This window comes from Oculina patagonica, chromosome 12, assembly GCF_052425735.1.
Source record: "Oculina patagonica isolate OP01 chromosome 12, crgOcupat, whole genome shotgun sequence".
Classification (NCBI taxonomy): Eukaryota; Metazoa; Cnidaria; class Anthozoa; order Scleractinia; family Oculinidae; genus Oculina; species Oculina patagonica.
Genome location: NC_135769.1, coordinates 4086465 through 4097561, shown reverse-complemented (window position 1 = coordinate 4097561; position 11097 = coordinate 4086465). Strand labels below are relative to the sequence as shown.

Sequence of the window (11097 nt, the reverse complement as noted above, 5' to 3'; positions counted from 1 at the left end):
AAAATTTGTTACGTCACCAGTCAGTTACCCCATGCCTTAGTGGTGCACTGCCCCTTTAAAAGAAAAATCCTGGATCCGCCCCTGCCTGTTGTGATTTTGATTTTCCTAAGCGAAGGAATAGTTCCAACGCTGTGGCATGCCATTTATGATATTAAAACCAAAAATTTCGGAACTCTATAGGTTTTAATATTTCGGCTTTTACTGCTCTGTAAGTAACGGATATGAAGACTGCAGAAACAACGATTCGAATGAACTGCCGAGTGAACAGCCAAACATGTGCATAAGCACGTGAAAGGTCTGAACAAATACCGGAACGAAGGTCGAAAGTGCAGAAAACATCCATAAACTGACTGACTAGAGGGTTTACTGACTAGATGGTAAAGAAAAGTCTAATAGTTATTTTGTGTAGTAAGATCAATACTGGCTATGGTGGTTTACTTAGTTATGATCTGTTGTCCCTATTTAATTTTATCGCTTAGGTATACTTTTAGTTTTTGAAGAATATATAGTGAGCTCACTAATAATTTTCCTGGATAGTTAATTGTATGAAAGCTAAAAGTCTGTCATTCTCGTCAGGGGCACAGTGACAGACCCCTTAGAGAGATAATTAATTCGCGAACAGTAAAGCTAGAAAACAGGATAAGCGCGCGCGGGAATACGTTACATTGATCTTTTCCGTATTGTAACGTACGTTAACTAAAACAAATCAGGGTAATTTTAAAACCTTTCAAACTGTGGTACCACAGCTGGCCCTACGTGGCTGAGCTAACTTTTACAATCTATATACCGATGAAACGTTTACAAAAAGTTTAAAACCGGAAAAATCTTGACCTAAGTTAGGAAAGTTCGTTGGATGTGTTTAAAATTGATGATGAGATTACTTTACTAAAATTGCCGTAAACTAAATAAGCTTTCGCAGTTTTTTTAAAATTGCTATTAGGATTTAATTTCGGTAAATTAAATCTCCTAAAAAAAAATAATTTACTCACCATCGGAAAAAGCTGAGCGCTTGGCACGGAACAAACTCGCTTGGTCGTTTTCATTTGTTAGCTCGCGACGGTTTGTTGTACACGCGTGCTTTAAATTTGAACGCTCGCATCATGCGTGCGCGTGCAATCTGGCCGCCAAAAAGAGTGGGTACTAGCATAGCGCGCGTTTAAAATTAAGTGAGGGAAAAGTTTTGACGTCTTGGTTTTAATATCATAAATGGCATGCCACAGCGTTGGAACTATTCCTTCGCTTAGGAAAATTAAAATAACAAAATAACAAAAAACAAAAAGGGGAAAGCATTTGTTGTGGGAGTATGTTTTAAAAAAAAATCAAAAACATTTTCCCCCTCTGAAATAAAATTTGTTTCGTAACAAATTTTACGTGAGTTCACAAATAGGGGAACATTTTGTGAAACAATGTTTCCGCAAAATGCAACTCGTTTGTGGGCGCCTTTTTTAAAACCGGGTGTCGGGGGCGGGAACAAGTTCTCGCTGTATTTCTTTGTGTATTTATCGTGTAAAGAAAGGAAAGAAATGATTTCTTATGTGAAAAGGATTGGGAAGTTAAGGAAAGGATATACGTAATATAATTATAGAAAATTGGTTTAAATGTTGGGATGAACATGAAGTGAGAAAACGCAGGCGTTTTTATTGACAATAACTATATGTTCAAGTGAGAGTTTTTTTTTTTCCTTCTTTATTTCGTTTTTGTGTAAATACCACATGAGGGTCTACCCATATTGGGGCTCGCAGTAGAAAATTCTGTCCCTTATTAAAACACCGTGCCCTGCATGAGAGGCACATTCACTCTTTTCATTACAATCTAATAAGCAGTTGTGTCTTGTACTTTTATAGAAATATCCTTATACTATACCGCGTTTTTACTTATGTAAAGATGACGTCAATAAACGCACTACTTTTGAAAACAACTTTCCGTTTTCTTTGATTTTATTAACTGAAGTGGTGCGTTTTTCGTTTCGAAATACAAAATACAACTTCTCTTTCCCTGTTCAACAATTGCAAGAGCGCCTTGGTGTTCGAAACTTTGCTTCTCGTTCCCAGAGCCTCCGTTTCTTTTGGTCACTTGGTCGTTAAAAAACGCGTGGCCCTAGGGACGAGGATGGTCGCCGAGGCTGATAAAGCTGACGCGTAACGTAACCCGCGAGAAAAAATGTGTGACAACTCGATCGTGCGTGTTCCAAATGCGTGTAGCCCGCAGTTCAATCCAACAGAAACACAAACATGAATTTAACCAAATTTAGCTTGTGATACAGCTTATTGGGGACACTATAAAATGGGCTTACCCTCGGTGTAAGAACCTGTGAAACAAAGAACGACAAAGAAAACAAACAACCCCGAAAACAACAGCTCCTAAACAAAGAATAATTTCACAGTTTCTTACACGCCATAAAAATGGTCGAGCGCGAGACAGTGCCGTCAACTCTCAAATACTCCTGATCTTATTTATTTATATTTATTTTTATTATCATTATTTTTTTCGATAAAGGAAACTTTTCTGTGAGATAAAATCCGCCACAATATCGGTACCTTCCGTGTCCTTCTCGCCAAAATCTCGCGCCAAAACCTAGCCGACACGCAACCATTGCACGAGATTACGGGATGGGATGTACGTGTTGTTCTTTGTTTCCGATGAGGAAGTGAGATTAAAGTCCATCTCAAAGTCCACGTGAAACCAGTTTGACAACAGGTACGACAGGCTGTTTGACGTCAATCATGTGAGCACTGATTGGCTGTCTTAGAATAGTTCTAGCTCCTGATTGGTCGGGGGATACGTATGTTTCTAAATATGGCACGGATTGCATCAGCCAAGGGTTCAAGACACGCGGCACGTCTTCTTTGCAATAAATTTCATCATCCTGCGTAAAAATGGCGGAGTGAAATCTTTTTCGGCAAACGCTCCTCGTGCATTTATTTGCACCCTTACAACCATGGCGTAAGTACATTATACGTCGTCTGTTGCTTACAATGACTGAAAAAATGCCCTCGTAAAGACCTTTGTGTTGAAAAATTCACTTGAAATCGAGAACAAACTCAGTATTTGGTGTATACGTTTTGTTCGGCTTTGTTTACACGTAGTTGGTTCAAAATCGACTCTAAAAATGGCTTTAAAAGAGGATCAAAGGAGTTTTAATTCTGTTTTAGTAAAATGTGGAGAATAGTGGCTTCAATTCCCGTTAAATCGGCCCTAGAAACGTTTACTTTTATACAGATCGAAGCGTTAAATATTTTGCGTGATAAACGCTTTTACTAATGGCGGTTTTCGCTTTCATTTCAGTTCTCAACAACGCGCCCAAGCTCTCTCTTATACATCGATTATAGATGGCCAGAACATATCACAAATCAAAAATGGAAGACATCTTTTTATTTTCGACGTCCCCAGCTCTAGAAGAGCTAGAGCTCTTCAACACTCTTCCCGCGATCGGCGGGGAAGGGTTCCTTGAAGAGTATGACTTGTACAGTTGTATAGAAGACCCCGATGTGAAACCTTCCCTCGTCGCGGCCCCGAGCAGTTTGTTAGCGGGAGATCTGCTACAAGAATTCGATATCGAAGGTTTGTATTATTTTTTGGCGTCTTTTTCCTGTCAATACAGTAGATCTCGGCTATTTCTTCCCTTTTGCTGAAATTTCTTCCCTTTAGTGCTGAAGCTAAACGGCTTTTGAGCTCAAACCAAAGAAGCCTCCTTCACTCCCCCCCCCCCCCCCCCTCCACACACCCGCGCAACTCACAATACATACAAACTGTTATTTATTTTTTCCTGTCAATCACGCAAGTATTTTCTTGGATCTTAGCTGTTCCTTCAGTGCTGAAGCTAAACTACTTCCTTTATAGTTGAAACTAAAAAAAGTCCCCTCTCCCCCCCCCCCCCCCACAACAAACTCACAATACAAACAAATTGTTGGAGTTTCATCAGCTGACAAGAGTTGCATCATAGCATTGCATCAGCTGGGTTTAATAAAATCATGGATCATTTCTTGCCATAATAGTTGTGACAAGTGTATGGGTTGAAAATGTCCAGAGTTTTTGAAATGTTTTTCTCAATCAAAAACTCGAACCAAATTTTAACGAGATATACATTTTCAAATTTTAGCTGGCGATGGCCTGTTGGATGCTGACTGGATGACAGAAAAACTGGAGTTCAACAACACTGAGTCACTGGTTTCTGCAGAGGCTGATGCTTTAGTGGATCTAAGTGGAGACTTGACCACCCTGGAGTCAGCTGTTACATTTGAACCGGTGAACACAATTACCATTGAAAGTTCAAGTTCAGTAACAACAGAAGAGCCTGCAGTCAATATTTTTGCAGATGTGAACGAAATCCTCAAGCGGCTCTGTGCAGATCGGAAGATACCTTTCACTGAAGAGCAGTTGAGTGGTCCCTCGTCCCCCTTACAGAGCGTCCCAGATGTCGAGATGAACTCTCCGACTGGTGTCCTTTCACCAAAGTCAGATGTGAGTGATGAAAACACTCCACTGACGGGCTCAGATGTGGAGGGTTTCTCTTGTCCTTCATCGCCAGATACACCAGTCAAGAAAAACGTGGCTACGACTTCTCCCCACAATCACTACTCGGCCAAAGTCAACGTACTTTGCCCCATATCCAAAAGAAAAGCCCGTTAAGGTGAAAAGTCCGCAGCAAAAGAAAAGAAAGCGTGATCAAAACAAAGATGCAGCTACTCGTTATCGGATCAAGAAACGTGATGAACAGGATCAAGTTCAGAAAGAACTTTCTGGGTTGGAGAAAGACAATGTTGAACTGAAAGAGCAAGTTACATCTTTGTCAAAGGAAATTGAATACTTGAAAAACTTGATGCTTGAAGTTTATAAAACTAAGCTGCAGAAACAATCTTTGTTAGCTTCGCATAGTTAAAAGTTGTTTTTGTGTGTATATACATCGCAGAAAATGTAACGCTCTGCAGTTTATTCTATTTATCTGTTTTTGTTTTGATATTGTTTTATGTATTTTAAAGATAATTTGTACATTAAAATGCTTCTGAACAGCAACAAGTCTTGAGTTTGCTTTTAATGAGTCCTGCATGTCATTGTGCCCTGTGTAGGCACAAGCCAAACTGGAAAGTGAGTGCAAAAAAACACAGTCCCCTGGTTCGTTTTGTTTTTTGTTTTGGCCCGTGCCCAGGCTACATGTACAAGAGAGAGTGAGTTTTGCAAGGAGAAAACTTGTCAACCCTTGCGAGATTCTGATCTCCCCCAGCTCTCGCTTGCAAACAATCAGAAGACCAGAGTTTCGCCAGGATAAGGTGGCCCATACTGCTGCCTTTCACTCCCTCCTTGGTCGCCTACTCCCAGAAATTCGCTAATACTGCTGGAGCTAATCATAATATCAGTAGTATTAAGAAACCAAGTGTATTTCTTCCACTAACCATCCCAACCTTCACAAAGTGTTCCTGATGTTTATATGAACTCTCATATATTGCTTGCTTTTGAAGGCAACTAAGCAATTAGTCTGTCAATATATGTTTTGTCGGGAGGCGCGGTGGCCTAATGGTTAGCGCGCTCGACTCAGCGAACGGCCCGGGTTCGAGGCCTGGCCGGGGCGTTGCGTTGTGTTCTTGGGCAAGACACTTAACTCTCACAGTGCCTCTCTCCACCCAGGTGTATAAATGGGTACCGGCGAATTTACTGCTGGGGGGTAACCCTGCGATGGACTAGCATCCCATCCAGGGGGGAGTAGCAATACTCCTAGTCGCTTAATGCTACGGAAACCGGGATAAGCTCCGGCTGTATGGGCCTCATGGCTCGGAGACAGACTTTACCTTTATATGTTTTGTCACCTTTTACTCATGGCATCATGATAACATTAACCAAGAGAGGGATTGCTGGGTCGTTGTTTTTGCTCGATATTTTTCCTGTAGTTCGTTGTGGAGACCGTTGTGGGAGATTTGTCAGCCTCTACCCGACATCCCGGCCCGACACGAACGCGGGACATTGTTTTCTCACGTGACATTAATGAAGAGTATAGTAGTCACGCGATCAAATTCATCATGGCGGACGGAGATGTTGGATTTAGCCCTGTTCTTGTAAACAGTATTACATACATCGGGACTCTTGCAGTGTTTCTTGTAGCAATGAAGGTACCTGATATCTCCATACAGCATTTCCCTGCAACAGGATGTCTTCTCGTCTCGAATGATTCTGAATTTGCAGAAAATCAAGATTTGGAGTATCTGTTCGTTGGACTTTGGTCGCTGCACTTTCTTCGACGAACGATAGAAGTTCTTTTCGTTCACGATTACCGCAGAAGAATGCCTCTTGTAGAAAGCATAGGAGCGCCAATTTATTACTGGGCCTTTGCGTTTTGGAATGGAGTTGCGCTTCGGCACGATAACGGATACAAACAAACATTTCTTCCCCTCGTAGTTGTTGGTTCGTTCATATTCCTTCTTGGCGAGCTTGGAAATTGCTTCTCTCATCTCAAACTCCGTGCATTTCGGAAGGAGAAACGAGCAGGGTTGCTGTCCCCAAACTCGCAGCACGTTCTACCGCATGGATTCCTCTTCGAATGCGTATCGTGCCCACATTATTTGTGCGAAATTTTATCATGGCTGGGATTTTTCTTGGCGAGTTGGACTCTCCCGGCAGCCGTGTTTCTTCTTGCAACAGTCATTACTCTTGTAACTTATTCCTATAAGAAACACAAGGCATACCAGCAAGAGTTTGATGGACTGGCTGGGAGAGAACTGTATCCAAAGAATCGAAAAGCATTAATTCCATTTATTTTTTGAGTGCCAATAGTTTGGTCAGGACATCTCAACTGGGGTAACCTCCTCCCCCCCACCCCACCTCTATTCCACAGGGTCTTACTCAACAAAGTTCAATTTGCTTTTTTTCACGATCCCATAATACACTTTTTTTTTCTTCTAGATTTATTTGTTTTCAACCGTTTGGAGCGTGAAAAAGTTACACTGACATCGTCTAGAACTTTCAACCTCTTCAGGGTTCTCTTCAGGACATGATAATGAATATTATACAGGGGCGGATCCAGGATTTTTTAAAGGGGGGTGGCTGTTTACCAATATTTTTTGTTTACTTTATTGTTCAAGCCCCAGTTTTTTTTTATTGGAGGGGGGGGGGTTGTTTTCAGGCTTTTAGGCAGTTTTTTGAAAGTGGGAGTACAAATTATTTTGGGTCTGAGTCCCATATTTCATGGAGCCGTAGGCTCCATCCAGCTAGGGGGGGTCTAGGGGCATTCCCCCTCAGAAAATTTTGAAAAACTGAAGCCTCTTAGACGTTATTTCCCCGATTCTGAGCAGCTTTATACAGCTGTCAATTAAGTTATTAAACCACTGTTTTTCCTTGATAATTTGGCAAAATATTCCTTCTTCAATAAAAAGGCTAGTTCTCAGTTATGAAATGGAAAGTGATTGAAATTTAAAGTTGACAGGCCACAAACTTACAGGAAAACACAGATATGCGTTTTTTGCTCACCCACGTGCGTGGAAATTTTTAAACCCTTTGCAAAGTGGAAGGTTGCAAAGTGGCCTGTGGACAACTTTGCTTGCTTGTCAAATCGCTTCAATGCGAAAAACAGTAAGAAAACTCGCTAAAAAGATGTAAATGGAGAAGAAAATCATTCCAGCAAGGCTAAAACAACTCTTGAAAGCTAAAAAGAATCTATTTTTTTAAATTATACACACGTTTTGTTACATTAAGCCAGCAGTTCGTAAAACAGGCTGTCGAAAATCTCCTATTTTGGAAAAATGGCCGTCCTTTAAGTTTGAACGGCCGCCTGACTATAAAAGGTAGATGGACATTGCTTTTATTTTCTATTTAAATATGTTTATTTTCATTTTTCTGGTGGATCAAGGGGGGTGGCTAGCCACCCAATCCACCCCCCCCCCCCTGGATCCGCCCCTGTTATATTAGCCACTACGTTAAATATGCTGGGCAAGTAAGAAAATAGCACATGAACATTGATTCCCTAAGGTGCTGTCTAAATTGTCTTATTGTTTGAGTTTCTTAGGATAATAGTATTTAATTAGGATATGTACGCAGTTCTATTCTTACGCTCTGGTGATTTGTATACTTTGTTTACCCCCCAAAATTTTTGCATAAAATTATCATTGTTTTCAATTTATCTGGGGATGATTGTACGTCATTGTAAATCCCAAGGGGTAATGTGGGAGGCACGGTGGCCTAATGGTTAGTGCAACGGACTCCGGATCAAGCGGTCCAAGTTCGAGCCTCGGCCTCGGTCACTGTGTTGTGTTCTTGGGCAAGACACTTTACTCTCATAGTACCTCTCTCCACCCAGGTGATAAATGGGTACCGGCGACATAATGCTGGGGAGGGGGGAACCCTGCAATGGACTACCATCCCATCCAGGGGGGAGTAGAAATATTCCTAGCCACTTAATGCTTCAGACACCAGGATAAGCTCCAGCAGTGTGTGCCGCATGGCTCGTGGCTTTCTTTTTTTTTAGTATTTCGACAGAAAATATAATTAAAGATGAAAGCCCAGTCAGGATGAGACATAATAAAAACAATAAAAAACGTTCACTGGCTAAAAGAAAATAGAAAATATTTAGAAAATATAATCCCTTCATATACCTTCTATAAAAAATGATTTCCCTTTCCAAAATATGTTATCCCTTTCCAATGCTGGCCATGCATTGTCTGTCAAGTTTACAAAACAGACTTGATCTTGTTGTAGCCAAAGAAAATTTAAGAATTTTATGATAATATATATATTTTATATAAAGGTTGAGCATATTTCAATCCTACCTCCTATATTTTTGCTGAATTATTTAATTACAGTAACTGTAAGATGTTAAACCCTATTAAAGGGACTATGTCACGGATTTTACCAGATTTTTGAACAGCCAAAATTTATATTTGTGTCGCAGGAAACCAAAAAATAGAAGTCCATTTTAATTACAAATTGCTATACTAGAGCACTGAAACTGTAAACAAGCATCTTTGGCTGCGGATGGCTCGGATGGAAACGGATTGCAAATTGAAAAAGTTAGGCAAACGTTTTCAAGTTGTTTACGCACATCATCAAAATATCAATATTTATAGCGGTAGCTTGATTTCTATCCCAAAATAAGGTTATATATTCCTTTAGACGTTCAAAGATGATGTTTATTTAGGGTTAAGTTGCCTACCACTAATTTTAAAACAGTTTAGACCAAAAATCTGTGAAATCCCCATTACATAGTCTCTTTAAGGAAAGGCCACTACAGTTTGTATTGTTAATAATCTTGGTGATTAGTCGAACATAGCAAGATTCCTTTATTGACAATAATGATTATAAAAACAAATACATCTTATCATATAAGATTTTGGAATAGATATTACCTTTTTACATAGCCCAACATGTAAAAAGAGAAAGGTAAAATACCAAACTGGCCAGTAGCAATGAAAGGCTAGATGGTTTGTTTGTCTGTTTATTTATTAATCAAATAAATTTGTATTTTTTGAAATTAAGAATTAACATGTGAACAGTGATGACACAAATATCTGCATTTTTAACCCCCAATTAATTTTCGCACATGCTCATTGGACACAATGCATCATGTGGTACAAAAGTGGACGACAGGTATTTGACATTATAACCCACCCATTAATTTTTGCCCCCCCCGCCCCCCTTTGTGGCTTGTTGGTATATAATAAATTTGGAGGAAAATGCCATTGGCTTTAAGGTTGTCCTCAAAATTTTACAGTTGCCCTCGAAGCTTCGCTTCTCGGCCAACTATTTTATTTTTCGACAATCTTTCGGCCTCGGGCATTATCCTCCAATATACCAGCCGCCTGAAGGGGTTTATTTACTTAATATACCCTGTCCCATTTGATATCTATCGCCCGATTTTATAGACAAGTAAAAACAAATGAACAATGTCACCTTTTCAGGTTTAACTTTTTAATGATATCACTATGCCAGTAGGTTCACTGTTTTCCACTCTATAAAATATATAGAGGATATTACATGGTTGCGCGGAGATATGAAATTTATCTTCGAGTGTTGAAATCAATATCACACGAGTGAGCGCAGCGAACGAGTGGGATATCGATTTGAACACGAGAAGATAAATTTCATATCTCCAAGCAACCATGTAATATTCTGTTTATTATATAAACCTACTAATTACGATGTTTTTGAAGATTTTCCGAAGATTGCCGACCATTTTCCGAAGATTTCCGAAGATTTGCAAAATATTGTCCGAAGGTCGTACGAATGTTTCCGAACATTTTTCGAACTTCTCCGAAAATGTCGAAGATATCTGAAGATTGCCGAAGATTGCCGAGAAAGATCCGAAGATGTTTCGACTTAATATCGATTTACTTTGGCTCATTCAGCATTGAAACAGGGCAAACTTGTCAGAAAATGTTTCGAAATCGATATCTTCACATGTGAAAATAACATGTTACTTTCACGTGTGAAGATATGATTTTTTCGCGCGAAAGATTTCCTGGTATTTCACTGATGTTTATATAATAAAGTATATATAATTTATTATATATGAAGATATATAATTTATTATATATGGAGAGCTACTTCACCGGCATCGCCTTTAAACGCCTCCAAATGACATAGAAACACAAGATATACACAGAAGAGGGCAGGTAAGTCGATTTTATAAGATCTTCCCCCCCCCCCTCCTGTTTTGAATTACTTTTTATGATCGTTATATTCCCATACAAACTCTTATAATAACGTTATTACGCAATGTCATATGTTGACGGCTCCTTTAGGAGCTTGGGCTACCTGTGGTTTTACAGCCCGGAAAATGTTCAGCCCGGTTTTTGAAACCGGGCTGAAATTCACCATGTAATCAGGCCCTTACCCTGGTAATTTTATTTTTTGAGTTACTGTTTTTCTTTCTTCGCTATATATTCCCCCAAATAACGGAGCCCCGTAAAAACGCAAGTCTGCAAATATGAAGGAGTCGGTGAAAAGATAAAAAGAGCGGCGAAGTCAATTCACGGAAACAGATGAACACGCTTCAATATTTCCGAAGTTTTGACTAATTTCTGGTAAAATTCAATAATCAAGTCATTCCAAAATCCAGTTCTTCCGTGGAAATCGTAGAAAATCATGCAGTATTTACCATTGCATGAGTATTTACTA

At 39.7% G+C, this 11097-nt stretch overlaps 3 protein-coding genes across 3 annotated transcripts in view; 2 read left to right on the top strand and 1 right to left on the bottom strand.

The window, feature by feature from the left end:
* LOC144631881 (calcium-regulated heat-stable protein 1-like) overlaps nt 1-11097 on the bottom strand; it is a 209199-nt gene that overhangs the window by 70509 nt on the left and 127593 nt on the right. The gene's annotated exons all lie outside the window — the stretch shown is intronic.
* Nucleotides 2809-5016, top strand: LOC144631531 (cyclic AMP-dependent transcription factor ATF-4-like). Its single transcript, XM_078489975.1, is given in 4 exon segments — nt 2809-2943; nt 3286-3561; nt 4100-4554; nt 4556-5016. Coding segments are annotated over 3 exon segments (1011 nt in total). The 5' UTR covers nt 2809-2943; nt 3286-3329; the 3' UTR covers nt 4880-5016.
* Nucleotides 5334-9458, top strand: LOC144632590 (very-long-chain enoyl-CoA reductase-like). The gene has a single exon (XM_078491268.1). The coding sequence runs from the start codon at nt 6012-6014 to the stop codon at nt 6750-6752; it is 741 nt and encodes a 246-aa protein (XP_078347394.1). The 5' UTR covers nt 5334-6011; the 3' UTR covers nt 6753-9458.